This window comes from Pleurodeles waltl, chromosome 5, assembly GCF_031143425.1.
Source record: "Pleurodeles waltl isolate 20211129_DDA chromosome 5, aPleWal1.hap1.20221129, whole genome shotgun sequence".
Taxonomy (NCBI): Eukaryota; Metazoa; Chordata; class Amphibia; order Caudata; family Salamandridae; genus Pleurodeles; species Pleurodeles waltl.
In genome coordinates, this window is record NC_090444.1 from 78,983,392 (window position 1) to 79,009,692 (window position 26,301).

General features: G+C 45.2%; 1 protein-coding gene across 10 annotated transcripts in view; it reads right to left on the minus strand.

Annotated features, from left to right (window-relative positions):
* Positions 1-26,301, minus strand: part of AGBL5 (AGBL carboxypeptidase 5) — a 358,598-nt gene that overhangs the window by 49,662 nt on the left and 282,635 nt on the right. For all 10 annotated transcript variants that reach the window (XR_011203584.1, XR_011203583.1, XM_069233618.1 and 7 more), the window contains one exon: positions 12,829-12,929. Coding sequence is in view for 8 of the 10 variants with exons in the window: in XM_069233618.1 (XP_069089719.1) it covers positions 12,829-12,929 (101 nt within the window). In the remaining 2 variants the exon portion in view is untranslated. The remainder of the gene's footprint in view (positions 1-12,828; positions 12,930-26,301) is intronic.

The following is a 26,301-nucleotide window of genomic DNA, read 5'->3' on the forward strand; positions in this document are numbered from 1 at the left end:
GAAACTAGGTGTTCCATATGTGGTGTCTGTCTCCAAGGACCTCAGATGCTGTAGCAATGTGTTATTCTCACCGACACACATTGTTAGGGAAATTACTGTATGACCTTTCATCCCTATTCTTAGTGTGAACTTCGATAAGCTGAGCCGACTGAAAGCCTTATTGTTTCAGAAAGACATTTCTTTAACATCTGCCTGAGAGACTTTTGATCTCCAAGTTGTAAGGTCTTCTGCTGAAGTCCAATCGCTAATGCCCACCACCTTGCTGCAGCATTTTGATGAATTTATTCACCAAATATTTAATGCATCGAATACTGCACAAGTGGTACACTTTTTTAAAAGTGACTGGTTCTGGCATATGAGCACAATCAAGACTATATTTGGAGTGATAACATCCTTTCTGCATTTGTTTGTTTCCAGTGTTTTTGGAGGCATGCCGATTGTATTATTCCTAGTCATTACTGTTTTGGTTCTATTTTTTCTGCTCCGCAATGGATGTTCCACCATGAGGCCAAATAGTGTTAAATATGCCACATGTCCTTCTGTGTCATGAACGCATGATACAGTATTTCGGAGTGTTATTTCTCCAGGAATTGAACATGAACTGGTCTTTGTCGTTTAGACCTGTCTGGTTACAATGTGTGCAGCCTGTGTTCTGCTGTCGATTGTGCCCATCTAAGAGTGCACTGGACTTGTGCCTGGCTATGCAAACAGTTCAATCTGTGGACATGAATCTGCATGCGAGTTCATTGGGGATCCACTTTCAGTGTTGTCCCATGAGGCTGCCATTGCTGCTAGATGCATAGTATGAGCCATCTCTTCCGGTTGCTGTGGATACTTTGGCTCCTGGATTCTTGGAATCTGGCCTTCACCTTGTGGTTACACCATCGGCTGTCTCACCCTCAGCTAAGTTGGGTGGATTTGGCAATATCTGTTCATTGGAACTCGCTTCTTAGGCCACAGTGGTTCTGTCGTCTGCGGTTGAGGGATGCTCATGGGACTTTGGACATGGAAGTATGTTTGGAGCCTCCTAGACTTTGATTCCACCCTTTGTTTTTAAGCAAATAGTTTTGATTAGTTTTCTTCTTGGCATATTTTTTATATATGGCTTTCGACTGCTTTTATTATTGAAGTGCATTACATATATTTGTTTCATATACACATTTTTGGCTAGTTTTATATTTGTATTTCAGCTTAGTCTCACGGCCAAGAGAGGGGTGTGGTAAAACACGATAGGGCCCGCTTAGTGCCTCCATTTTAAAAAGCACATTTTAACTTAGAATTTCTTTTCTGATGGTGCCCTTTTCCGCGGCTTTTTACTCATGTGGTAATGTACTGAGAAATCAATGTACGTGCAGCTTGTTTCTTGAAAGCGTTAATGCCATCCAGTCTATACACTCCGTCCAAGGCTAAGCACACAAAACACAATGCCCTAAGTATTCTGATTGCCCGTGGAGACAGCTCCTCACTTGCAGACATTTCATAGCGCCTACACCTCTGACACAGTGTCACACAAACAGTGCTTGTATTATAAAGACGATCTCTGTGCTGCATTCGGCAGAGGAGCACTTCCACTGGGATTATCCTGGAATGCAGCACATCTTGTCCGAGATGCAGCTTGGCTGACTTTAATGCTAATGCTGACCTCTACCCTGCACTGGCTTCACAGTACATTTTAATTAGGTAGCCATGGGTTGCATATTGTCATATGTTTATAAAGGCCTCTGCAGATAACCTCTCTTTAAAACACATCATTCACTTTTGATTTTCATTTTATCAGAGTCATTTTACAACAGGTTTTGCACGTAAAATATGAGCTGCATTAGTGACGTAGAAGGAGAGAGCGTCATTGAAGCTTTTGTTTCTTTCTGTATTTTCATTCCTAAATTTGAACAGTAGACTCCTGAGCTAACATCTGGACCATGGACACCGTAAACCAAACCCTCCAACCAAGAGGAGTTTAGGACAGAATTTATCACTAAAATCAATAATCTGGGGTATTTAGAGGATCAGGTTCTCAAGTTGCACTCATAGGACTGTCCTAATGTTTCCCGCCCATGGTGAGATTAGAACAATCCAACATCGTAAAGAGCAACTAATTGGTTACTTCCATATTTACAAGAGGCGTACTAAGGAAGAAGGGTTCTCTGGGCGAGGACATGCTTGCTTCTTCCTAGGATTTCCACATGGTGTGAGGATGGGAAGATGCCTGGGAGGCTTTGCTGCAAAACTGCTGTCAAACTGAGTTGGTACCAAGAAACCGTTCCAGGTATTAATGCTCTGAACTGAGGACAGTCGGTGCATAAGAGGCTTCTGCTCACTTGGGAATAGACTGGTTTGATACAGGCTTCATTTCTCTCCCTTCAAGTGAGAGAATGTGCTGTTCACAATCAACACTGACGTAATACCTTGTCTAGGGCATATCAGCCAGTGACAACACTGTGCCCTAAAAGCCATCATGACGACCTGAGACCCATGGAAGACGCATACCATTGGGGCAGTCAGTGGCAAATGAATAATGAACTTCATCCCAAGCAGACCCCTCTGCCACTGGCAATTAATGCTAAAAGTGATCATCACAGAGTCACAGACCTCGGTGCGTGTCCAGTGCTCACCACATGGCAATGCCTGATGGGAAATACCAAATCAGTTAGCAGGGTGAGCTCAGTGGTTTATATCAGCCTATGGATGCATAACTCATAATAGTCAAGGACCACTTAGCACTGTCCTACCACAAATACACCTAAAGCTAATCTGCTCTTAGCAATACTTTAATGGATGAAGTCATTCATTTACCCTTTGTAGAACCAAACTACATGTCAATTTTCTGATGATGACAAAACCTGAAGTGATCTACATCACAGACGAAGCAGGGCACAAGACTTGCCAAATGTGAGTGGGATGCCAGAAGCGGATCTATCCAAGAGGAATATACCAAGAGATTCTGTAAGTGAATGTACCTGAATCCTTCTTAAAGACTTCGAAGCATTACAAAAACAATCCATTTCACAAAACAAATTCTAGTCGATTTTAACATGTAGACTGACAAAATAACCGTAACCCTGAATATATTTTTGACCAAAGTGCATGTTTCTAAAGGACCATTGTGAAAGGTTCCACCATGCAAAAAGCCTATAGCTCATTTATGTACTTGCCTAATGCTGTGGCCATCACTGAACTGGCCCACAAAAGTTTTTCAAATATCACAGGAAGGCAATAATTCAGTTGGATTGTGCATCAGCCAAGCCAGGACCAGATTAAAGTCCCATGGGCCCTCAGAACACCTTCCTGGAGGGAAAATGTGAGTAAGATGTCTTTGGTTGGTTCCAGAAGGCTCCATTTGCTGCAAAGAAGGCATGCAAGTGGTCAACCGCACCCATGTTACAGCCAGGTGCCACAAAAAAGATGGAGAGATGTAAAATGATTCCTCACTACTTCGACAGGCACTATCTGCTCTCGAGAAGATTGATGTGGTCCTTCTGAAGAAGAATTGGGCACACATGAAAACCAAACTTCGGGGAGGCCAAGCAGGGCTACCAGGATAACAAAGCACCCCCTGGCCTTTAGAAGGACATTCAGTATCAGTTAACTTTGGAAAGTTAATCCCTGGTCCAGTACAACATGAGGCCAGAAATAGACTCCTTCCAATCCAAGAAGTAAATAGATTACACTTATTGTTCAGATGAGTTATAATTGCTTTGAAAACAATGGAGTGGAGATCCTTAACATTAGCTATTGGAGATGACTGTGTAGGCTGCCTGCTCTGGTCATATCTATTTCCCCAATCTGGGAAGTAGGAACATTCCATGGTGAAACAGCAATACCACCACCAAACAGAGTGCGCAAGGAGAGGGTACACGTCCTTCACACAGAGCAATAGTGCAGTCTGCGGGGAAGCTGTCAATGTCACCACTGGCAGCAATGCAAAAAGTCTTGACTTGTCCAACAAGGCACATACTGAGATTTCTGCAGTGCGCCCCCTCTGTACTCTCAGGCGTCTGAGTTGACCATGAGTTGCAGGCAGCCAGAGCATCCCACTTGGGGGTTGGTTCATGCTTTGAAACCAAGGATTAAAGAACCAGAATGAGCTTTGACAGTTCATCCCACAATATGTGTTGTCTAGTGACCGAGATGACAGACTCTGATAAAGTCATTCACCTAAGCACCAGAGGCAGCTTGAGATCATGTTGCTCTACGGAAAAGGACAACTTTGGTGGGTAGCTTTTACAATAATAAAGGCACAGGTGCTGTCATCACTGGCAAGGGACTGTGCTCTTAACAGCTTCCAAAGCCTTGGTCATGACAGCATGATAAGACCTAACTGGATGCAGGTTCTTGAGACACTAGTAGCTTTCTCCAAATCAGTGTCTAATTTCAACTGCGCGGACAACCTCGCACCTCTCAGACGCCTCCCAAGACAGACCAGCACCAGGAAACCTCAATGGTTCACAGACACCCTCAAGGAATCCAAAAAAAACCTTCCGTACCCTCGAGAAAGCCTGGCGCAAAGACCACACCGCAGAAAACATGTCTGCCCTAAAAAACGCCACCCGCGAACACCATCAGCTGATCCGCGCCACCAAAAGAACTTCCTTCACAGACAGACTCACAACAGCAAAGAACTCTTCAACATCGCCAAAGAGCTCTCCAATCCTAACGCCAACTCCAACTCCATCACGCCCTCACAAGACCTCTGCAACTCCCTCGCTACCTTCTTCCATCGTAAGATCACCGACCTACACGACAGCTTCGGACACTAGACCCAGCCAACCACCACAGAACCTACAACCCCAGCCATCACCCTCAACGCCTGGACTCACATCAGCACGGGGGAGACCAAAGCTACCATGAACTCCATCCACTCCGGTGCCCCCTCGGACCCCTGCCCACACTTCATCTTCAACACAGCCGACGACATCATCGCCCCGCATCTCCAGACCATCATCAACAGCTCGTTTGCCTCTGCCGCCTTCCCCGAGAGCTGGAAACACGTGGAAGTCAACGCCCTCCTGAAGAAACCTATGGCGGACCCCAGCGACCTGAAGAACTTCCGCCCCATCTCGCTCCTCCCCTTCCCTGCCAAAGTCATAGAGAAGACCGTCAACAAGCAACTGACCAATGTCCTTGAAGACAACAACCTACTCGACCCCTCGCAGTCCGGATTCCGAGCCAATCACAGCACAGAAACCGCCCTCATCTCAGTCACAGACGACATCAGAACTCTGATGGACAAAGGAGAAACAGTCGCCCTTATCCTCCTCGACCTCTCGGCTGCCTTCGACACCATCTGCCACCGAACCCTAACATCCCGCCTGCGCTCCACCGGTATCCAAGGACTGGCCCTGGACTGGATTACCTCTTTCCTCTCTAACCGCTCCCAAAGAGTCTACCTCCCTCCGTTCCGCTCAGACCCCACCAAGATCATCTGCGGCGTCCCACAAGGCTCCTCGCTCAGCCCGACTCTCTTCAATGTCTACATGAGCCCCCTCGCCGACATCGTATGCAAACACAACATCAACATCACCTCATACGCCGACGACAGTCAGCTGATACTTTCCCTCACCAAGGACCCCACTGGCGCCAAGACCAACCTGCAAGATGGAATGAAAGACGTCGCAGAATGGATGAAACTCAGCCGTCTGAAACTGAACTCAGAAAAAACTGAAGTCCTCATCCTCGGAAACACCCCGTCCGCCTGGGACGACTCTTGGTGGCCCACGGCCCTAGGCACCGCCCCAACCCCCTCAGACCACGCACGCAACCTCGGATTCATCCTGGACCCGCTTCTCACCATGACTAAACAAGTCAACGCCGTATCATCCTCCTGCTTCCTCACTCTCCGCATGCTCCGAAAGATCTTCCGCTGGATCCCCGCCGACACCAGAAAAACTGTGACCCACGCCCTCGTCACAAGCCGCCTGGACTACGGAAACACCCTATACGCAGGAACCACTGCTAAACTCCAGAAACGTCTGCAGCGAATACAAAACGCCTCCGCCCGCCTCGTCCTCGACATACCCCGCAACAGCCACATCTCCGCCCACCTGAGACACCTGCACTGGCTTCCCGTCAGCAAAAGAATCATCTTCCGGCTCCTCACCCACGCACACAAAGCCCTCCACAACAAGGGACCCGAATACCTCAACCGTCGCCTCAGTTTCTACACGCCCATCCGTCAACTTCGCTCCGGCAACCTCGCACTCGCCGCCGTCCCTCGCATCCGCCGCACCACGGCAGGTGGGAAATCCTTCTCCTACCTGGCGGCCAAGACATGGAACTCCCTCCCCGCCAACCTCAGGACCACCCAGGACCACCCTGCATTCCGGAGGCAGCTCAAAACCTGGCTCTTCGAGCAGCAGTAACCCCCTTCCCCTACCGCCTTGAGACCCTCACGGGTCAGTAGCGCGCTTTATAAATGTTTTTGATTTGATTTGATGATTTGCTAGCCCTCTTGTGAGGATGTGTCCTGGGAGGTAGAGCATCATGCATGACATTCACCTCGGCTAACTAAGCTGAAGTCACCTTGAAAAAAGTTGGGACATCCAGCTTGATAGGACCAATGGTGCTGGGTGTGACAAAAGAGAAGATGTCTTGGATTGGTCTTGTTGATCTGCAAAAGTGAACTGTACCACAAACAGTTGGTGTACATTGTGAACTGATACTTAAGTGTTGGGGCTGGGACAGCTTCTCCTGCTTTTAACTTAAGTTCATCCAGAAAGGAGTCTAATCTAATAATCGAGAGCACCATGGAATCAAAACCTGCACCTGGATTTAAGGACAAGTGGCAGAGGCAGATGTTTGGTAACTCCTGAATCAAATAATCCACAAGGAATTGTAAATACCACTGTGCATGGGCCATATCTACACACCCCATTACAGCCTACCAAACAGGTGAAAGGTTTAGCCCCCACAAACAGTCATTAGTGGAGGGATACACAAATTCTGTGTGGACGCAAAACTAAGGGTAGCTATAATAAGTTGAGAGGACAAAGAGGGACGAAGAATAAGAAGATTCCAGAGGTATCACCCTCCCCTGACCTCCTCCTTTCAAATAATCTTGTGCAGTCTCTAGCTGTATACGATGTCAAACCCAAAGAAGACTATGCTAAAAATGCCACAATGGTATAGGTTCAGGCTGAAGTAGCAGTGAACAATGGGGGGGTTGGTCCACTCACAGGGCAAGCTAGACATACCCCATCCTGACATCCTTTCTAGACCTAAAGATAGACAAAGACTTTCCTTCATCTTAGGTCAGGGGTTCCAACACATTCACTGACTCTACAAGCATGCATGAAGGAGAGACGTACCTGTTCATTCACCTTATTCCGTTTTCAAAATCACAGTCTCATTTCGTTTACCATTTAATTGACCAGCATATGCATTGCTTCCGCCACATTCTGAGCTCTGATTTTTTTTTATTTTTTCACTGTGTCTGCATCTTGTTTTTCAAACATCCTAAAAGAAGACGCAGTGCCTCTTCATTTGATTTATGTTGGGGCGGCCAGTTGGTAACAGCCATGGGGGCACATGGTGTGGTGCACCGGCTTGGGTGGAGTTGGTAGCAGGGAAGCACATGGTATGGACCAGCTTGGGTGGAGTTGGTAGCGTGGGAGCACATGGTATGGTGCACCGGCTTAGGTGGAGCTGGTAACATGGAAGCACATGGTATGGCGCACCGGCTTGGGTGGAGTTGGTAGCATGGGAGCACATGGTATGGTGCACCGGCTTGTGTGGAGTTGGTAGCATGGGAGCACATGGTATGGTGCACCGGCTTGGGTGGAGTTGGTAGCATGGGAGCACATGGTATGGTGCACCGGCTTGGGTGGAGTTGGTAGCATGGGAGCACATGGTATGGTGCACCGGCTTGGGTGGAGCTGGTAGCATGGGAGCACATGGTAGGTGCACCGGCTTGGATGGAGTTGGTAGCATGGGAGCACATGGTATGGTGCACCAGCTTGGGTGGAGTTGGTAGCATGGGAGTAAATGGTATGGTGCACCGGCTTGGGTGGAGTTGGTAGCATGGGAGCACATGGTATGGTGCACCGGCTTGGATGGAGTTGGTAGCGCGGGAACATCAGCAGGCTCTGCTGAATACTTACTTTACTTCTGTGTTGCAGATATCTAAGAAGAGAGAGCAACCTCTTGCTCTAATGAACAAGTATAGCATCTACAGAAGTCATCTGAATCGAGTCTTCAGGTGGTGCGTGCTCCCATAAGGCAGCAGGCTAAGTGTGCTCTGTGCAGATAAAAACATTTTTTTTTTTAAACAAATTTTATTGTTTTGCAAAAAGGAAAACATTGGGAAACCTTTAAGTGTATGCAATGCACAATAGACAGATAACCATTTAACTGTATTGGAGTTTGTTCAAATATTCCACCTTTGGCAAACCCAATGTCCCCCAAACCACCCCAATTCAACCAGAACCTCTCCTGCCGTGCAGTATAGTACAGTAACATGCCTCAACTTTCCCAGCTCAACAAATTGATTAACAATTTCGCCTGTAAGGTTACGAGCCCCAAGGCGGCAGATCTCCGGTGGTATTCCTCTCCAAACTGCCTCTATGTGAAATGGGTCGGGGAACTCGTAGAAGGGGAGATTACTTGTTTAAGCTCTCCCACCAGTGCCACCCATGCCATGGTCCCATCTGAAGGACGACCATTCCCCCGGGCTTCGAGGACTAAGGTTTCCCCTTCTTAATCTGCCCATCGCAGGAGTTCCCTCAGCCATGGTATCTATTGAGGACCCTGAGTTGACTTCCAATTACGGGTAATCTCCTGTTTAGCCAGGATAAAGCCCAGATCCATGAACTTTACTGGATATTTTTGTCTTTGAGGTGTTGGAAAAGTCACTTAACAGGCAATAAGAAGGGGTCTCTAGGAACATTCCTCTCAACTAGGTCAGAGAGGGTGTCCACAATCTCCTGCCAGTAGTTGGTAAGTAGTGGGCAACTCTAGATCATATGAAAGAGATCTGCCCCTACAAGATCACATTTTGGACATCTAATCTCAGCCAAACTAAACCTTTTACTTAACCTGTGAGATGTTAGATAGGCTCTGGTGTAAGATGTAGAAATTAATTAATTTGAATCTGGCATTTCTTGATATTTTAGGTATATTTGCTAGTACTGTGCCCAATCTGTCATCAGTAAAAGACTTGCCTTTATCGGTTTCCCATTTCAGGCGTATGTTAGCTAATGGTTGAAGGGAGTCTATGCAAATCCTATGGTATAGGCATGTTGCTGCCTTCACTGTGCCCGCCGCTATAGCAATGTAAGTACATCCATTGTGAGTGGGTGGTCCCATCCAGCCCGCCCCCGGTGCTGCCTTAGTGTTGCTACCAAGGCAACATGTACAAGAAAGTGGTCGGGTGTAAAATCAAATTCAGCCTGTAGTTCATTGTATGGGAGCAGCGTGCCATCCCTAAACAAGTCTCCTACTGTGTTTATTCCAGCCTCTCTGAGTCGGCAGAGTCTTTGCCAATTATTTCCATGAAGAAGAATCTTCGCCAGAAATACGCCACCCCTTTGTGTTCCATCGTTACATACTGCTGTGGATCTCTCAGCCCCCTGGTCGTCTACCATGGGCTGGACTCTGGCAGTTCCTCACCCATTGCGTGAAGTATTGCAACTCTGCCACAATATAGTAACCTTGAAAATTTGGCGCTGCCATGTCCCCAAATGTGGTAGGTCTATGTAACGTAGAAAGCGCCACTCCTTTGTGACCTGATCCCCAAATAAAGGATATGGTCAGTGAGCCTAATTCCCTAAAGAGAGCACAAGGAATTTTTAAGGGCAGAGTTGTGAATAATAGAGCAGTCGGGGTAGCACAACCATTGTTAACAGCGCTACCCTCCCCATCACAGAGAGGGAGAGTGCTCTAGAAGTCCATGTTCCACTTCAGGGAACTAGCCGCTTGCCAGCTATTGCCTGCCAAAACGTCAGAGGGGGTATGGTAAATTCTGCCCCCCAAATATGTTATGCAATTAGGTTCATAATGTAAAATGCCCAACTCCAAAGGAGGAGGGAGGCCCTGGCGACCTGGGAACAAACTGGTTTTCATCCAGTTAACCCTAAGGCCTGACAAATCGCCAAATATTTCCAACAACTTCTGGGCTCCCCGCAGATCCTTGTGACTGTTCCGAAGGAACAACAGGAGATTGTCAGCATAAAGAGCAATATACTGACATTAAGTCATGACCCGGGGGCTCTGATAATCACGGCCCTGGCGGGCTCAGAGTGCAATGGGTTCCATCGCGAGAGCAAACAACAACGGGGAGAGCGGGCACCCCTGGCAGGTATCATGCTCTAAATTATAGCTCAGTGAAATATGCTTCCCCAGATCAAACCTTGTAAAAATTTATTTGATGAGAGAATTAATAAGCTACTCACATTTTTTGTGAGGCAGTAGCTAATTTATGCATGTGTTGACTAATAGTATTTGTGCCTTTGTTGACTTTGAAAGAGGTTTATTGAAGAGATCGCTCCAGACTGTACAATTTGAAGCAAGTGACAATGGTGCCATAAATGCATTTGACTCAGATATGTGCCCTTGCTTTATAGGCCATAGTTCATGTAGAAGTCCTAGTCCTGACAAACAAGTATTTAAATTGGTGCAGCATATTTAAAACATTTCAGCACTGTGACTGTTGGTTTCAAGAAATGCTCTGTAGTTCGATCACAAGCAACATGATGAGGGAGGCGTGACAGAACATTTCAAAGCATTACAGATCAGCAATCAATGCTTGCTATTATGAAGGAAATGATATGCCTAGAAGTTAGCAGGGTTTCCCACATGATCCATTCATTTTGACTGCATAGGGAACAACAACACACTTGATTGAAGATACACTCAATACTCGTTTCATCTTCCTCTCATGTTGTTCATATCTGAATTTTGCATTTACAAAGCATTGTTGTTCTGAAAGAAAGAAAAGCAGCTGCAACTCGTTTCCTTGAGGCATCAGATTGTGACACCTGCTGCAACTAATATTTTTGCATGGAGAACATCATTAACAAAGGTACATTGTTAATTGTGCTGTGGGATATGAATACCTTCTAGATTTGAATGCAACTTGTTGGTTTGCTGGGGAACTACACTGTAAAATAATTTACAACAAAATCTTATTTGGAACCAAATTTGCAATTTCAAGATGTACTGAGAAATGAGAATCTCTTCATTTAAATTCAAGTTGTTAATTGAGTTTTCTAGAGGAATGTATTGTGAGATTGGGTGCAACTAACTGTGGCATCAAAGGTATTTTGTTAACTATGCATACGGATGAAAATCTATTCTTCATCTAAAATCTATTTTACGGTTTAATTCATTTGTGAATTAGATTGGAAAATCTGTAACAACAAAACTGTTCGTGCACAAAAAAGGGCTGCATTAAGTAAGATACATTGTCGACTGTGCTGAAGGATGCAAATACCTTCTCCATTTAAAACTCGCTGGTTTGTCTTCCCTAGGAAGGATATTGTGAGAACTGCTACAACAAACCTTTTTGTGTGAAGATGGGTATGCATTAAAGAGGGTGTGCTGTGACTTACACGGAATTCTTTCTTCCAGTTAACTTTTGCGGAGAGTTCATTTTGGATGAAAATAATGTAACCATAAAGTTACTGTAAGCTCTACTGTTAAGTCTAAAATGATTAAATAGTCTAGCAACAAGTATGGCTAATACTGATTTTATTCCAGCATGAAGATAATTCGTAGACATGATACTGCCTCTAAAGAAATCTTTACTTGACTTTGAGACTAGGAATAGACAGTAATGACAGGGGCTGAGGGAATAGGTTGCGGAGCATTTGTTGAAAAGTTTATTCCCGGTCTCTTAAATTTAAAAGACCTTTTGAGATTGAGAAAGCTAATTGTATCTCATGTAGCCCTAAACATTATGTAACTAAACACAGATGTTATATTTAAAGTAATTCGCTTTGAAACATAGAATATAATTCCATTTTAGGTAACAAAGCTGGATACTGGAATACAAGTGACAAGTTGAGACCAAGGGGTTTTAGAGGGTGTTATAGGATTAAATTAACAGGTTGATTCTTTGCAAACTACTTATGGATTAAAAATGACAGAAATAAAATAACTTAAATTCGAAGTAAAGGTGGTGATTTCATTACTTCTCCTAAGGGTATTCCTGAAGAATTTCGTACATTTTATTCCACATTATATGCTTATTAGGAAAACCCATCAATTAAGTGTATACATCTTTACCTTCCCAAACAGAACTTTCCCGAAACTTCTAAAAAAAAGAACACCCTATTAGATTCACAAATTTCACAGACAGAAATTGAGGATGCTATTACATCTTATAAACTTCAACAGACCCCTGGATCTGACAGATTTTCCAGTGAATTTTTTTCAAGGTATTTTCAGACGTTTTAGTGCCAGATCTTCATTTGTTTTTTGATGATTTTTTCTAAAGGAACAAGTTTCTAAAGGATTCGTTTAAAGAAGCATCAAATGTACTTCTACCTAACCCTGAGAAAATCATAAACTAGTTGCAAACTGCTGTTTATTATCAATTAATTTGAATGGTAAAATCTGGCCTAAAATTCCTGAAACTCATTTAGCAGTGAACCGTTTTTTAAATGCTGTATTTCAATACATGTTTTTTTAAAATCTTATAGAGTATGCCTTTTACTGTATATCATTTTATTGAATTATAACTCAATATTTAGAACATTATTAATAACCCTGCTTTAAAGTTTTACTGGTTCCATTATATTTAAATACGGAGATCATTCAGTCTTAGACATTTTCACATTATATGTTGACGGCACACTGTTACAGAACATATTCAGTAACAATCAATTCTTTTACCTTCATCAATGTACATTCAAAATCAGTCCTTATGCGATCCCTGTTAGAATCTCCATTGTGTAGTCCATTGCTAGAGACCTTTACATTGCTGACTCTGTTGCCTGGGAATAGTAAAAGATGCTTTTTCATGTCTGACAGACAAGAACACTGGATAAAATAACTTAAAGCTAGACCCTAAACCTCTGAAATTGTAAACACAACCTTCATTAAAATTATTAACAATATATATGAAAAGACGACAACGCCAAACTCACATTGAACATGAGCAATGAGTCCTTGTAGGCAGTATAAATGGGTCATTCACAGTGGCGGCTAAAGTCCGAGCAAAGTGGTGGGCGAGTGGGGTGGGGTCACAAAACAAGACGCGCACACACACACAAAAAAAAACCTTGCCTGTCGCATCGCCGCTCTTCTGGGTCCCTCGCTGAAGGCATAGGTTCCCAGCCTGTCCTGCAGCCAATCCCAACGCTGATGTCTTGCTACTGGCAGCATGAGAGCAGCATCAGGATTGGCCTGAGCACTCTCGATTTGCACTCCCAGACAGACTGGGAGCCTGTGCCTGCTCTGCAACCCAGCAACACAGTGCTGGGTTGGAGACAGCTCAGTGCACATGTGTTTGGCCGCCCTGAGACAGCTGGCAAAATACATGCGCACTGAGGTGAGTGCACCTACCACTCCCCCGGTGCCTGTCATCCCAATGGCCCCGCCCTGAAAAATAAAACATAGTTTAACAGAGGAGCCGCCGCTGGTCATTCATTTATAAGTAGGCCAGTCCAGATAACACCTTTGCTGTCAATTCATAAATACAGATCACGAGTTTAGTACATATGCTTCATTTTTATATTTAACAAGAAACTGTTCAAATATAAGAATAATACCTAAAGACTTATTCAACAGTAATATATTTTTATGTCATTGAATTACCTCTGGAGAGAATTTCAACCTACTGGGTACCTGATACTTTAGTGAAATCACAGACAGGGAAGACACTACAGTTTTGTTGGGATACAAACTTGTTACATATATGTGATGTCTATAACCGCACCATATCAAATGCATCTCTGCTTTGAAAGATCACCGTCATTGCGATTCTAGGTTCGAGGCAGAGGTCACCAAAGTCAGTCCTTGAGACTGAGGCTAAATTGCTAGGAGGATGCACCCTAGAAGGGCTTGGGAAGAAATTGTGCTCATCTGGTGCCAGAACTAAAGATAAGATTTTTTTTTAATCTTTAAAGCTGTGATTAATTGTAATCACCTTCCTCAGAAAATAATAGCCTTCTAATTACATCAATTACTGTAAACAAAAATAAGAGTGAAGTAATGGGCATTTTCCACATAATACTATTTATGTCATTTTTTTCATTAACAGGCTGCTTACGTATATTATGGTTTTCATCAAAACTTACATCTATACAGCCAGAATGATTTAATTGTAATCACTTACTATTTCAACATAATATAATTCATACATATTAATAAAACAAATCTATGAATGTGCCAAGCATAGGTGCATCTGGTCGTGTCGATCTTATTAGGGCAATATGGCCAGAGTTTGGAAAGTACCAAACTTATCCTGATTCCTCCCACACAATATAGTGAACTGGTTTCTCTACAAAGTTTTTTTGTCCTGAAGTAAACTTTGGCTGATTTGCCTCAATATGGTTAGAACACTTAGACCTATTTCACTTAATTTGAACTTCAGCAAAAACTGTGAAACTATCTGAGAGAGGATTCTGGTAGCACACTAGTTAATAACCACAAATCGCTCCTTAGCACATCTACAGGCTACATCCTGTCAGTTAACATTTTGATTCAGAAAATGTGTTTAATGCAAAGAGAAATATATAAATTTATATATAACTAAAATGTTTCAATGTAAAAAATCATCTTATTAAAAATAATGGAGATCATAAATTCAAAACAATGAGAGTGGGATTGAAGAAGACAAAGCGAGATAATCAGTATACAGAACACAGAGAAAAAATGAATAAATATATATATATGAGAAAAAAAAGAACACAAACATGGAATAAATGTGTTACTCACTTAAACAACAGTTTTGCAGTTTGAAGCTCCATTTACATTCACATGGTGTACATAATTTCACCACATAGTGGTGGTTGGTTTCCGAAACATCTAATATAACCCTAAAGGTTTTTTCTTGTGGGCGTCAACTATAGGTGGAGCAGAGATGATCCTCTGCGACACTGAATGTAAGCCCATAATACCCCAATACATAGTTGCCACCATCAGATTGTTTTTTTTTCCTATATATATATATTTCACATAGGGTCATTAGCCACTGTGCAGTTACAGTTAGGTCAGAGTTTCCATAGGAAGAGCGTTTTTGGTTTGGCTAATAACTTTAGCGCTGATTGATAAATCTTTACAAAACATTCTAAAATAAGGTTCATCCACCGCAGCTCATTCCTGTACAGTTTGGGGTGATCTGTTAAATGTGGGCAAAGAAAAATAGGGAGTCCTAAAACATTAATTTCCTATGCTAATTCCCATAGGCTGTTTGAGAAATGGTGATCAAGGAAGGGGTTAAAAAGTTAGTTATGGCTGGAGTGTTGGTGTCCAGATGTGCTCTCATTGGCAATTTTAAAGGGGGGTTAATCTGGGGCATTAGAGCACACCAGCCAAGATGGCCACACTATAAAATCACTCTTTACACCCCAGCCAGATATCAGCTGAAATCATCCACTTTACAGGCCTGTCATAAGCCAGAATGGCTTTATTTTAATTCCCTTTAAGACCTGACACCCCTGGAGCTGTTGGCGGGGGCACTGGGTTCCCAAAAGCTGCGAGTAAAACTTTGAGGCCTGCCGACCCTGCCAGGCCTTCCCTACTGTTGACCCAGGTCCGTGCCTCTGCCTTTCCGAAGCCGGTTGCGTCACTCTGTTAGGACACAGTTACAGAGGCGTCCAGGCCATGGCTGACAGCGTCTCCATGGTCCCATCAGGGCAGACTAGCCAGCTAGAGGTACACTGGTGAGCAACTGTCTGGTGCAACATTGCTCACTATGCGGGAACCACCCAGCAACAACGACCCATAATTTAGTGATTCACCACCAATAATGAAAGACTGATGTGCCCTGTGCATAAACACTATTGGGGTTTAAAGGCGCTAATCTCCAGAAGCAGGACAGGCCATCATCTTAATCTTCCTGGGCAGTAGGAATGATGGCGTGAAGATCACAAGACGTGCACCTTATTACCTCCTGGTAGGGGGTGACCAGCTAAGACAATAAGGCTCAAATACAAGCATCACTGACAGACACAAGAAAAATGTTCTGGAAAGGCAATGATGCTTACTAACATAGAAACTTGCATTACTATCTCTCAAAGGGGGCTGAGATGCTTCCATGTAGTGAGCTACTTAAAGATTCCTCGAAACCACTGCTACACTCTGCCCAGACAAGCCACACTACAGTTGCCTGACAAGCTGTGTGAACATACAACAGCTATCCAGTTGGCACAATGGGGAAAACTGAAAATAAACAAGTGAAGACGACATTTGAGAGAGAGGAAAAAAACAGCCAAAGGACCAGTGCAAGAAGAAGAAAGGGCGCAAATTCCTGGTTGTTCAGATGGTGCAGGCTCAAACCTGAGATGTCAAAATTTTGTTCCTAGAAATACAAAGTTTGCTCCTAGAAGTACAAAGGAGTCTCCAAACAACTGACAAAAAGATTGACTTCCAGGGTCAGCTTGATGCAGCATTGTCTGGACAGGTTTGTGAAGAGCACGGACGGCGCAGAGGTGCGTATTTCCGAAATGGAGAACGAATCAGCTGCGCAATCTAAATCTCTACCGCAAACTAGAAAATTGCTTGATCTCACACATGCCAAAAATGAAGACTAAGAGGTGCGCTTCCATCAAAACAATTTGTGCATATAGGGTTCCGTGAGTCCGCCAATGCAGGCAAGATAGAACTTTATGTTTAAAAGATACTCACAAGCCTGTTTGGGGCAGCATCCCTTTCACCTATGCTCCTTGTAGAGTGAGTGCATATATCACTGAGTGCATGCCCAGCCCTAAGGGCACCTCATAGGCCCGTCATTGCTTGAATACTAAATTACAGAAACTGGGACACTGTCTTCAAAGACTTGTGATTTGTAAAAGCTCCAACATTTCTTTTTTTCTGAACTTGGCAACTTCTGTTCAAGAGGCACAGGAATGCATTCATGCCTGTTAAGAAATGTTAGTAGAAACTAGGGACTAGGAAAGTCACCCTGCAAAGTTGTGCATCAAACAATGGCTCACAAATATTTTTTCACAGATCCTAAAGCAACTTTGACCTATCTGAAAAGGAATGTGTCTGACGTGCCCAGATGAGGCCAATCGCCAATGCAAAGGGATGATCTCGGAACATGGGTGAAAAAGACTGATCTGGGACACAAACATCAGTCACTAATTGTTAACTAAATTTTTCTTGTTTGGTGTGCAGGGTTCATGTATTGGATATTATTGTCTACTACTAACGAAGCCAGCAGTGAGTTCATTCCTCTTCAGGTATGCATAAATGTGATGTTATTTTAAGTTGCTCCTGTAGGCCAGGGCACTTACAGGGTGTGCAGATCTATATTCAGCCTGATAGAAGCTGATAAGGCAATGCAGTTTGTGTTAACTACTCAACAAGGGTGTGAGGGTCAGCTTTTCACATAATTGATTCTTAGCTCCCATTCAGGTCAGTTCACCTCAGCATCACATCCCATAAGCGGGTACCACACTGGAGGCTTTCTTTCAAGTTATGTTTTGTTTAATTACTGTTGTGGGGGGGTGATTACACTGTTCATTGGGCTTTACAGTATGGGTGGGAGGTTGTTATTCTGGTGATTTCTAAGTTTCCCATTGGCATTATGAACATTGGTAGGACTGTGTTTAAGCATGTGACATTTCATATTATGGAACATGAAGGGATTGTGTAATGGTAGGGAAAACACTCGGGTACTGACTCTAGCATTCCTCAACAAACTCTACATAACTCCCCGCAGTTAAGAAATAATCACATGGAATGTTAGTGGACTCGATCACCCTAAAAAGGCCAGGCAAATACTGGCATATATCAAGAGGCATGGAGGAGAGATTGTGTTCCTGCAAGGAGCCTATCAAACACAGCGTAGTGAATCCCCGTTGAGCAACATGAGAAGGGTGGGAGATTCCCGACCTTGAGCATTTCTTTCAATGATTACTGTTCGGTCTATTTTTGCTGGGATTCGTGGCATTGTGGTGACCATTCCTGCATACTGGATGGCTTGGGATCGGGGGGCGTGGGGAGGGGTGTTGGGAGGGCTATAAGACGGGGGAAAGGAAATTTACTTTACCTCCCCTCCTAGGGACTTGTTTGATGTACAACTCAACGTCGGTATGGAATTAAATTGCTAATGAAGTGGTTTGTATTGAAAATGTCACTTACCCAGTGTACATCTGTTCGTGGCATCAGTCGCAGTAGATTCGCATGTTCTGCAATAGCTCGCCATCTGGTGTTGGGCCGGAGTGTTACAAGTTGTTTTTCTTCGAAGAAGTCTTTCGAGTCACGGGACCGAGTGACTCCTCCTTTTGTCTCCCATTGCGCATGGGCGTCGACTCCATCTTCGATTGTTTTTCCCCGCAGAGGGTGAGGTAGGAGTTGAATTGTAGTAATAGTGCCCATGCAATGGAGTGACTAAGTATGCACCTATTTAAGGTTGAGATGATACATATATAAATAATTGAAGGTAACTTCCAAACTGCTACAGGCTCCCGGGGAGGCGGGTGGGCACATGCGAATCTACTGCAACTGATGCCACGAACAGATGTACACTGGGTAAGTGACATTTTCAGTTCGATGGCATCTGTCGCTGTAGATACGCATGTTCTGCATAGACTAGTAAGCAGTTATTTCCCCAAAAGCGGTGGATTAGCCTGTAGGAGTGGAAGTAGTTTGAAATAATGTCCTTAATACGGCTTGACCTACTGTGGCTTGTTGTGCGGATAACACGTCTACACAGTAGTGCTTGGTGAATGTGTGAGGCGTAGACCATGTGGCTGCCTTACATATTTCTTGCATTGGGATGTTTCCTAGAAAGGCCATGGTAGCACCTTTCTTTCTGGTTGAGTGTGCCCTTGGTGTAATGGGCAGCTGTCGTTTAGCTTTAAGGTAGCAGATTTGGATGCATTTAACTATCCATCTGGCTATACCTTGTTTTGAAATTGGGTTTCCTGCATGAGGTTTTTGAAATGCAATAAAGAGTTGTTTAGTCTTTCTGATGTTCTTTGTTCTGTCAATGTAATACATCAATGCCCTTTTGACATCTAATGTATGTAGTGCCCTTTCAGCTACGGTATCTGGCTGTGGAAAGAACACTGGAAGTTCCACTGTTTGATTTAGATGGAACGGTGAAATAACCTTTGGCAAAAATTTAGGATTGGTCCTTAGGACGACTTTATTTTTGTGTAGTTGTATAAAAGGTTCCTGTATAGTGAACGCCTGAATCTCGCTTACTCTTCTCAGGGAAGTAATGGCGATGAGAAATGCCACCTTCCAGGTTAGGAACTGTATGTCGCAGGAGTGCATGGGTTCAAAAGGTGGACCCATAAGTCTAGTTAGGACAACATTTAGGTTCCATGAAGGAACAGGTAGTGTTCTTGGTGGTATAATTCTCCTAAGGCCCTCCATGAATGCTTTAATGACTGGTATTCTATATAGGGAAGTTGAATAGGTAGTCTGCAGGTATGCAGATATTGCTGCAAGGTGAATCTTAATGGAAGAGAAAGCTAGGTTAGATTTTTGTAAGTGAAGCAAGTAACCCACTACATGTTCTGGAGTTGTGTGTAATGGTTGTATTTGATTAATATGGCAGTAGCAAACAAACCTCTTCCATTTACTTGCATAGCAGTGCCTGGTGGATGGCCTTCTTGCTTGTTTTATGACTTCCATACATTCTTGGGTAAGTTGAAAGTGCCCGAATTCTAGGATTTCAGGAGCCAGATTGCTAGATTCAGCGATGCTGGATCTGGGTGTCTGATCTTTTGGTTGTGCTGTGTCAACAGATCTGGCCTGTTGGGCAATTTGATGCAGGGTACCACTGATAGGTCTAGCAGCGTTGTGTACCAGGGTTGCCTTGCCCAAGTTGGTGCTATCAATATGAGTTTGAGTTTGCTTTGACTGAGTTTGTTTACCAGGTAAGGAAGGAGAGGGAGAGGAGGAAAAGCGTAAGCAAATATCCCTGACCAGTTCATCCATAGGGCATTGCCTTGGGATTGTTTGTGTGGGTACCTGGATGCGAAGTTTTGGCATTTTGCGTTCTCCCTTGTCGCAAACAAGTCTATCTGAGGTGTTCCCCAGAGTTTGAAATAAGTGTTCAGAATTTGGGGGTGAATTTCCCATTCGTGAACTTGTTGGTGATCTCGAGAGAGATTGTCTGCGCGTTGATTTTGTATCCCTGGTATAAACTGTGCAATTAGGCGAATTTGGTTGTGAATTGCCCAATGCCAAATTTTTTGTGCTAGCAGGCTTAACTGCGTTGAGTGCGTCCCTCCCTGCTTGTTTAGATAATACATTGTTGTCATGTTGTCTGTTTTGACGAGAATGTATTTGTGAACTATTATTGGTTGGAAAGCTTTTAGTGCTTGAAAAACTGCTAGAAGTTCTAGGTGATTGATATGCAGTTTTGTTTGATGTACGTTCCATTGTCCTTGTATGCTGTGTTGATCGAGGTGTGCTCCCCACCCTGTCATGGAAGCATCTGTTGTTATTACGTATTGTGGCACTGGGTCTTGGAAAGGCCGCCCCTTGTTTAAATTTATGTTGTTCCACCACAGAAGCGAGAGGTAAGTTTGGCGGTCTATTAACACCAGATCTAGAAGGTGACCCTGTGCTTGAGACCACTGTGATGCTAGGCATTGTTGTAATGGCCTCATGTGCAGTTTTGCGTTTGGGACAATGGCTATGCATGATGACATCATGCCTAGGAGTTGTAATACCATCTTTGCCTGTATCTTTTGTGTTGGATACATGCGTTGTATGATGGTGTTGAAATTTTGAATTCTTTGTGGACTTGGAGTGGCTACTCCCTTTGATGTGTCTATTATGGCTCCCAGGTATTGTTGTACCTTGCGTGGCAGAATTTTGGATTTTTGTGAAATTGACGGTGAACCCGAGTTTGAAGAGGGTTTGTATGATCTGATTTGTGTGATTTGAGCACTGTATGAACGAATGGGCCTTGATTAGCCAGTCGTCTAGATATGGGAACACATGTATTTGCTGCCTTCTCATGTGTGCTGCGACTACTGCTAGACACTTGGTAAAGACTCTTGGTGCGGTTGTTAATCCGAAAGGCAGTACCTTGAATTGGTAATGTATTCCTTTGAATACAAACCTTAGGTATTTCCTGTGCGATGGGTGTATTGGTATATGGAAATAAGCATCCTTGAGGTCTAAAGTTGCCATGTAGTCGTGCAGTTTTAGCAATGGCAATACTTCTTGTAGTGTGACCATGTGGAAGTGGTCTGATTTGATGAAAGTGTTCACTACTCTGAGGTCTAGGATTGGTCTCAGCGTTTTGTCCTTCTTTGGTATCAGAAAGTACAGTGAGTAAACTCCTGTGTTTATTTGTGTGTTTGGCACTATTTCGATTGCATTCTTTTGCAATAGTGCCTGCACTTCTATCTCCAGGAGATTGGAATGGTGTGTTGTTAAATTTTGTGCTTTTGGTGGTATGTTTGGAGGGAATTGTAGAAATTCTATGCAATAACCATGTTGGATAATTGCTAGAACCCAAGTGTCTGTAGTGATTTCCTCCCATGCTTTGTAATAATGACCTATTCTTCCCCCCACTGGTGTTGTGTGGAGGGGGTGAGTGACATGTGAGTCATTGTTTAGTAGTAGGGGTTTTGGGGCTTTGAAATCTCCCTCTATTTCTAGGGAATTGCCCTCCTCTATATTGTCCCCGAAAACCTCCTCTATAATGTCCCTGGTAAGTGGACGGTGTCGCTTGTGAGGTGCTGGCTTGTGTGCTTTGACCCCGAAACCCCCCTCGAAAGGGCGTTTTACGGAATGTGCTGTAATTCCCTCTGCTCTGCGGGGAGTAGAGTGCGCCCATGGCTTTGGCAGTGTCCGTATCTTTTTTGAGTTTATCAATCGCTGTGTCCACTTCTGGACCGAACAGTTCTTTTTGATTAAAAGGCATATTGAGAACTGCTTGTTGAATCTCTGGTTTAAATCCAGACGTTCGGAGCCATGCATGCCTTCTGATAGTTACAGATGTATTAATTGTCCGTGCAGCTGTATCTGCAGCGTCCATGGAGGAACGTATCTGGTTGTTGGAGATGGCCTGTCCCTCCTCAACCACTTGTTTTGCCCTATTTTGGAAGTCTTTGGGCAGATGTTCGATGAGATGTTGCATCTCATCCCAGTGGGCTCTGTCATAGCGCGCAAGTAGTGCCTGGGAGTTCGCGATGCGCCACTGGTTTGCAGCTTGTGCTGCGACTCTCTTACCAGCTGCATCGAACTTGCGGCTTTCTTTATCTGGGGGTGGTGCATCTCCAGATGTGTGAGAGTTGGCCCTTTTCCTAGCTGCTCCTACAACAACAGAGTCTGGTGGCAGCTGTGTTGTGATGAAAACCGGGTCCGTAGGAGGCGGCTTATACTTTTTTTCCACCCTTGGTGTGATTGCCCTACTTTTGACTGGGTCCTTAAATATGTCTTTTGCGTGCCGGAGCATACCAGGGAGCATAGGCAGGCTTTGGTATGAGCTGTGGGTGGAGGAGAGTGTGTTGAACAAGAAATCATCCTCGACCTGTTCTGAGTGGAGGCTTACGTTGTGAAATTGTGCTGCTCTAGCCACCACCTGAGAGTACGCGGTGCTGTCTTCTGGTGGAGATGGTTTTGTAGGGTATGCCTCTGGGCTGTTATCTGACACTGGGGCGTCGTATAGGTCCCATGCGTCCTGATCTTGGTCACCCTGGCTCATGGTGGTGTGAGCTGGGGAGTGTGATGGCGTTTGTGCTGGTGAAACGTTAATTACGGGCGGAGGAGAGGGTGGTGGTGTAACTCTTTTCACCACTTTTGGTTGTGGTGCTTGTTCCGTCTGGAACTCCAACCTTCTCTTTCTCCTAATGGGGGGAAGGGTGCTTATTTTTCCTGTCCCCTGCTGAATGAAGATACGCTTTTGCGTATGGTCCACATCAGTTGCTTGTAGCTCTTCCTCAAACCTATGCTTTTGCATTTGGGAGGTTAGCGAGTGCTCTTCTGTATAAGAGCCTGAAGCTGGGTCGCTTGCAGTTTGTTTCGGCATCGAAACTTTGTCTGCGTGTTTTTTCGGCTCCGAGGTGACTTTTTTCCTTTTCGGGGCCGAAACCTCTCGGCGTCGATCTGTTTCGGTGCCGCTGTCTCGGCGTCGAGCCGTGTCGACACCGGCATCTCGGTGTCGAGGCTTGTCTCCAGCACTTTCTCGGTCTCGAGAAGGCTGCGTGCCTGTGTCTCGACCGGAGTCGGACGATCTCGGCACTGTTTGGGCCTTTTTCGGTGCCGAAGGTCGGTCACCGAATTTATGGGTCGAGCCATGGCCTGGTGGCAGTGGCGTCCCCTGGGCCTTGTAAATGTTTCTTTGTGTGGTTTTCGACGTCTTACTCACGGTTTGTGTATCGTCGAATCCTTCGGAGTCTGAGTCTTGGATCGAGAAGGAACCTTCCTCTTCTTGTTCCTCGAACTCCCGTTGGGCTGTCGGTGCGGACGCCATTTGAAGTCTTCTGGCTCGACGGTCTCGGAGTGTTTTTCGGGACCGGAACGCACGACAGGCCTCGCAGGTGTCTTCGCTGTGCTCAGGTGACAGGCACAGGTTGCAGACCAAGTGTTGGTCTGTGTAGGGGTATTTATTGTGGCATTTGGGGCAGAAACGGAACGGGGTCCGTTCCATCGGCGTTCTTCAGCACGCGGTCGGGCCGACCAGGCCCCGACGGAGGATCGAAAAACTACCCCGAAGGGCACCGGAGCTCTTCGATCTTCGATGCGGTGTGGAATCTAAGTACGCCGATCCCGAACGCAACAATACCGACGAAAATCTTCCGAAATTAACTAATTTTTTCCGTTCCGAAACTCGGAGCGACAGGAACACGTCCGAACCCGATGGCGGAAAAAAAACAATCGAAGATGGAGTCGACGCCCATGCGCAATGGAGACAAAAGGAGGAGTCACTCGGTCCCGTGACTCGAAAGACTTCTTCGAAGAAAAACAACTTGTAACACTCCGGCCCAACACCAGATGGCGAGCTATTGCAGAACATGCGTGTAGGAAGTTGGCTCTGTATGTGCTATTTCAAAGTAAGGAATAGCATGCACAGAGTCCAAGGGTTCCCCTTAGAGGTAAAATAGTGGTAAAAATAGATAATACTAATGCTCTATTTTGTGGTAGTGTGGTCGAGCAATAGGCTTATCCAAGGAGTAGTGTTAAGCATTTGTTGTACATACACATAGACAATAAATGAGGTACACACACTCAGAGACAAATCCAGCCAATAGGTTTTTATATAGAAAAATATCTTTTCTTAGTTTATTTTAAGAACCACAGGTTCAAATTCTACATGTAATATCTCATTTGAAAGGTATTGCAGGTAAGTACTTTAGGAACTTTAAATCATAAAAATTGCATGTATACTTTTCAAGTTATTGACAAATAGCTGTTTTAGAAGTGGACACAGTGCAATTTTTACAGTTCCTGGGGGAGGTAAGTTTTTGTTAGTTTTACCAGGTAAGTAAGACACTTACAGGGTTCAGTTCTTGGTCCAAGGTAGCCCACCGTTGGGGGTTCAGAGCAACCCCAAAGTTACCACACCAGCAGCTCAGGGCCGGTCAGGTGCAGAGTTCAAAGTGGTGCCCAAAACACATAGGCTAGAATGGAGAGAAGGGGGTGCCCCGGTTCCGGTCTGCTTGCAGGTAAGTACCCGCGTCTTCGGAGGGCAGACCAGGGGGGTTTTGTAGGGCACCGGGGGGGACACAAGTCCACACAGAAATTTCACCCTCAGCGGCGCGGGGGCGGCCGGGTGCAGTGTAGAAACAAGCGTCGGGTTCGCAATGTTAGTCTATGAGAGATCTCGGGATCTCTTCAGCGCTGCAGGCAGGCAAGGGGGGGGTTCCTCGGGGAAACCTCCACTTGGGCAAGGGAGAGGGACTCCTGGGGGTCACTTCTCCAGTGAAAGTCCGGTCCTTCAGGTCCTGGGGGCTGCGGGTGCAGGGTCTCTCCCAGGTGTCGGGACTTTAGGTTCAAAGAGTCGCGGTCAGGGGAAGCCTCGGGATTCCCTCTGCAGGCGGCGCTGTGGGGGCTCAGGGGGGACAGGTTTTGGTACTCACAGTATCAGAGTAGTCCTGGGGTCCCTCCTGAGGTGTTGGATCGCCACCATCCGAGTCGGGGTCGCTGGGTGCAGTGTTGCAAGTCTCACGCTTCTTGCGGGGAGCTTGCAGGGATCTTTAAAGCTGCTGGAAACAAAGTTGCAGCTTTTCTTGGAGCAGGTCCGCTGTCCTCGGGAGTTTCTTGTCTTTTCGAAGCAGGGGCAGTCCTCAGAGGATGTCGAGGTCGCTGGTCCCTTCGGAAGGCGTCGCTGGAGCAGGATCTTTGGAAGGCAGGAGACAGGCCGGTGAGTTTCTGGAGCCAAGGCAGTTGTCGTCTTCTGGTCTTCCTCTGCAGGGGTTTTTCAGCTAGGCAGTCCTTCTTCTTGTAGTTGCAGGAATCTAATCTTCTAGGGTTCAGGGTAGCCCTTAAATACTAAATTTAAGGGCGTGTTTAGGTCTGGGGGGTTAGTAGCCAATGGCTACTAGCCCTGAGGGTGGGTACACCCTCTTTGTGCCTCCTCCCAAGGGGAGGGGGTCACAATCCTAACCCTATTGGGGGAATCCTCCATCTGCAAGATGGAGGATTTCTAAAGGTTAGAGTCACCTCAGCTCAGGACACCTTAGGGGCTGTCCTGACTGGCCAGTGACTCCTCCTTGTTTTTCTCATTATTTTCTCCGGCCTTGCCGCCAAAAGTGGGGCCTGGCCGGAGGGGGCGGGCAACTCCACTAGCTGGAGTGTCCTGCTGGGTTGGCACAAAGGAGGTGAGCCTTTGAGGCTCACCGCCAGGTGTGACAACTCCTGCCTGGGAGAGGTGTTAGCATCTCCACCCAGTGCAGGCTTTGTTACTGGCCTCAGAGTGACAAAGGCACTCTCCCCATGGGGCCAGCAACATGTCTCGGTTTGTGGCAGGCTGCTAAAACTAGTCAGCCTACACAGATAGTCGGTTAAGTTTCAGGGGGCACCTCTAAGGTGCCCTCTGTGGTGTATTTTACAATAAAATGTACACTGGCATCAGTGTGCATTTATTGTGCTGAGAAGTTTGATACCAAACTTCCCAGTTTTCAGTGTAGCCATTATGGTGCTGTGGAGTTCGTGTTTGACAGACTCCCAGACCATATACTCTTATGGCTACCCTGCACTTACAATGTCTAAGGTTTTGTTTAG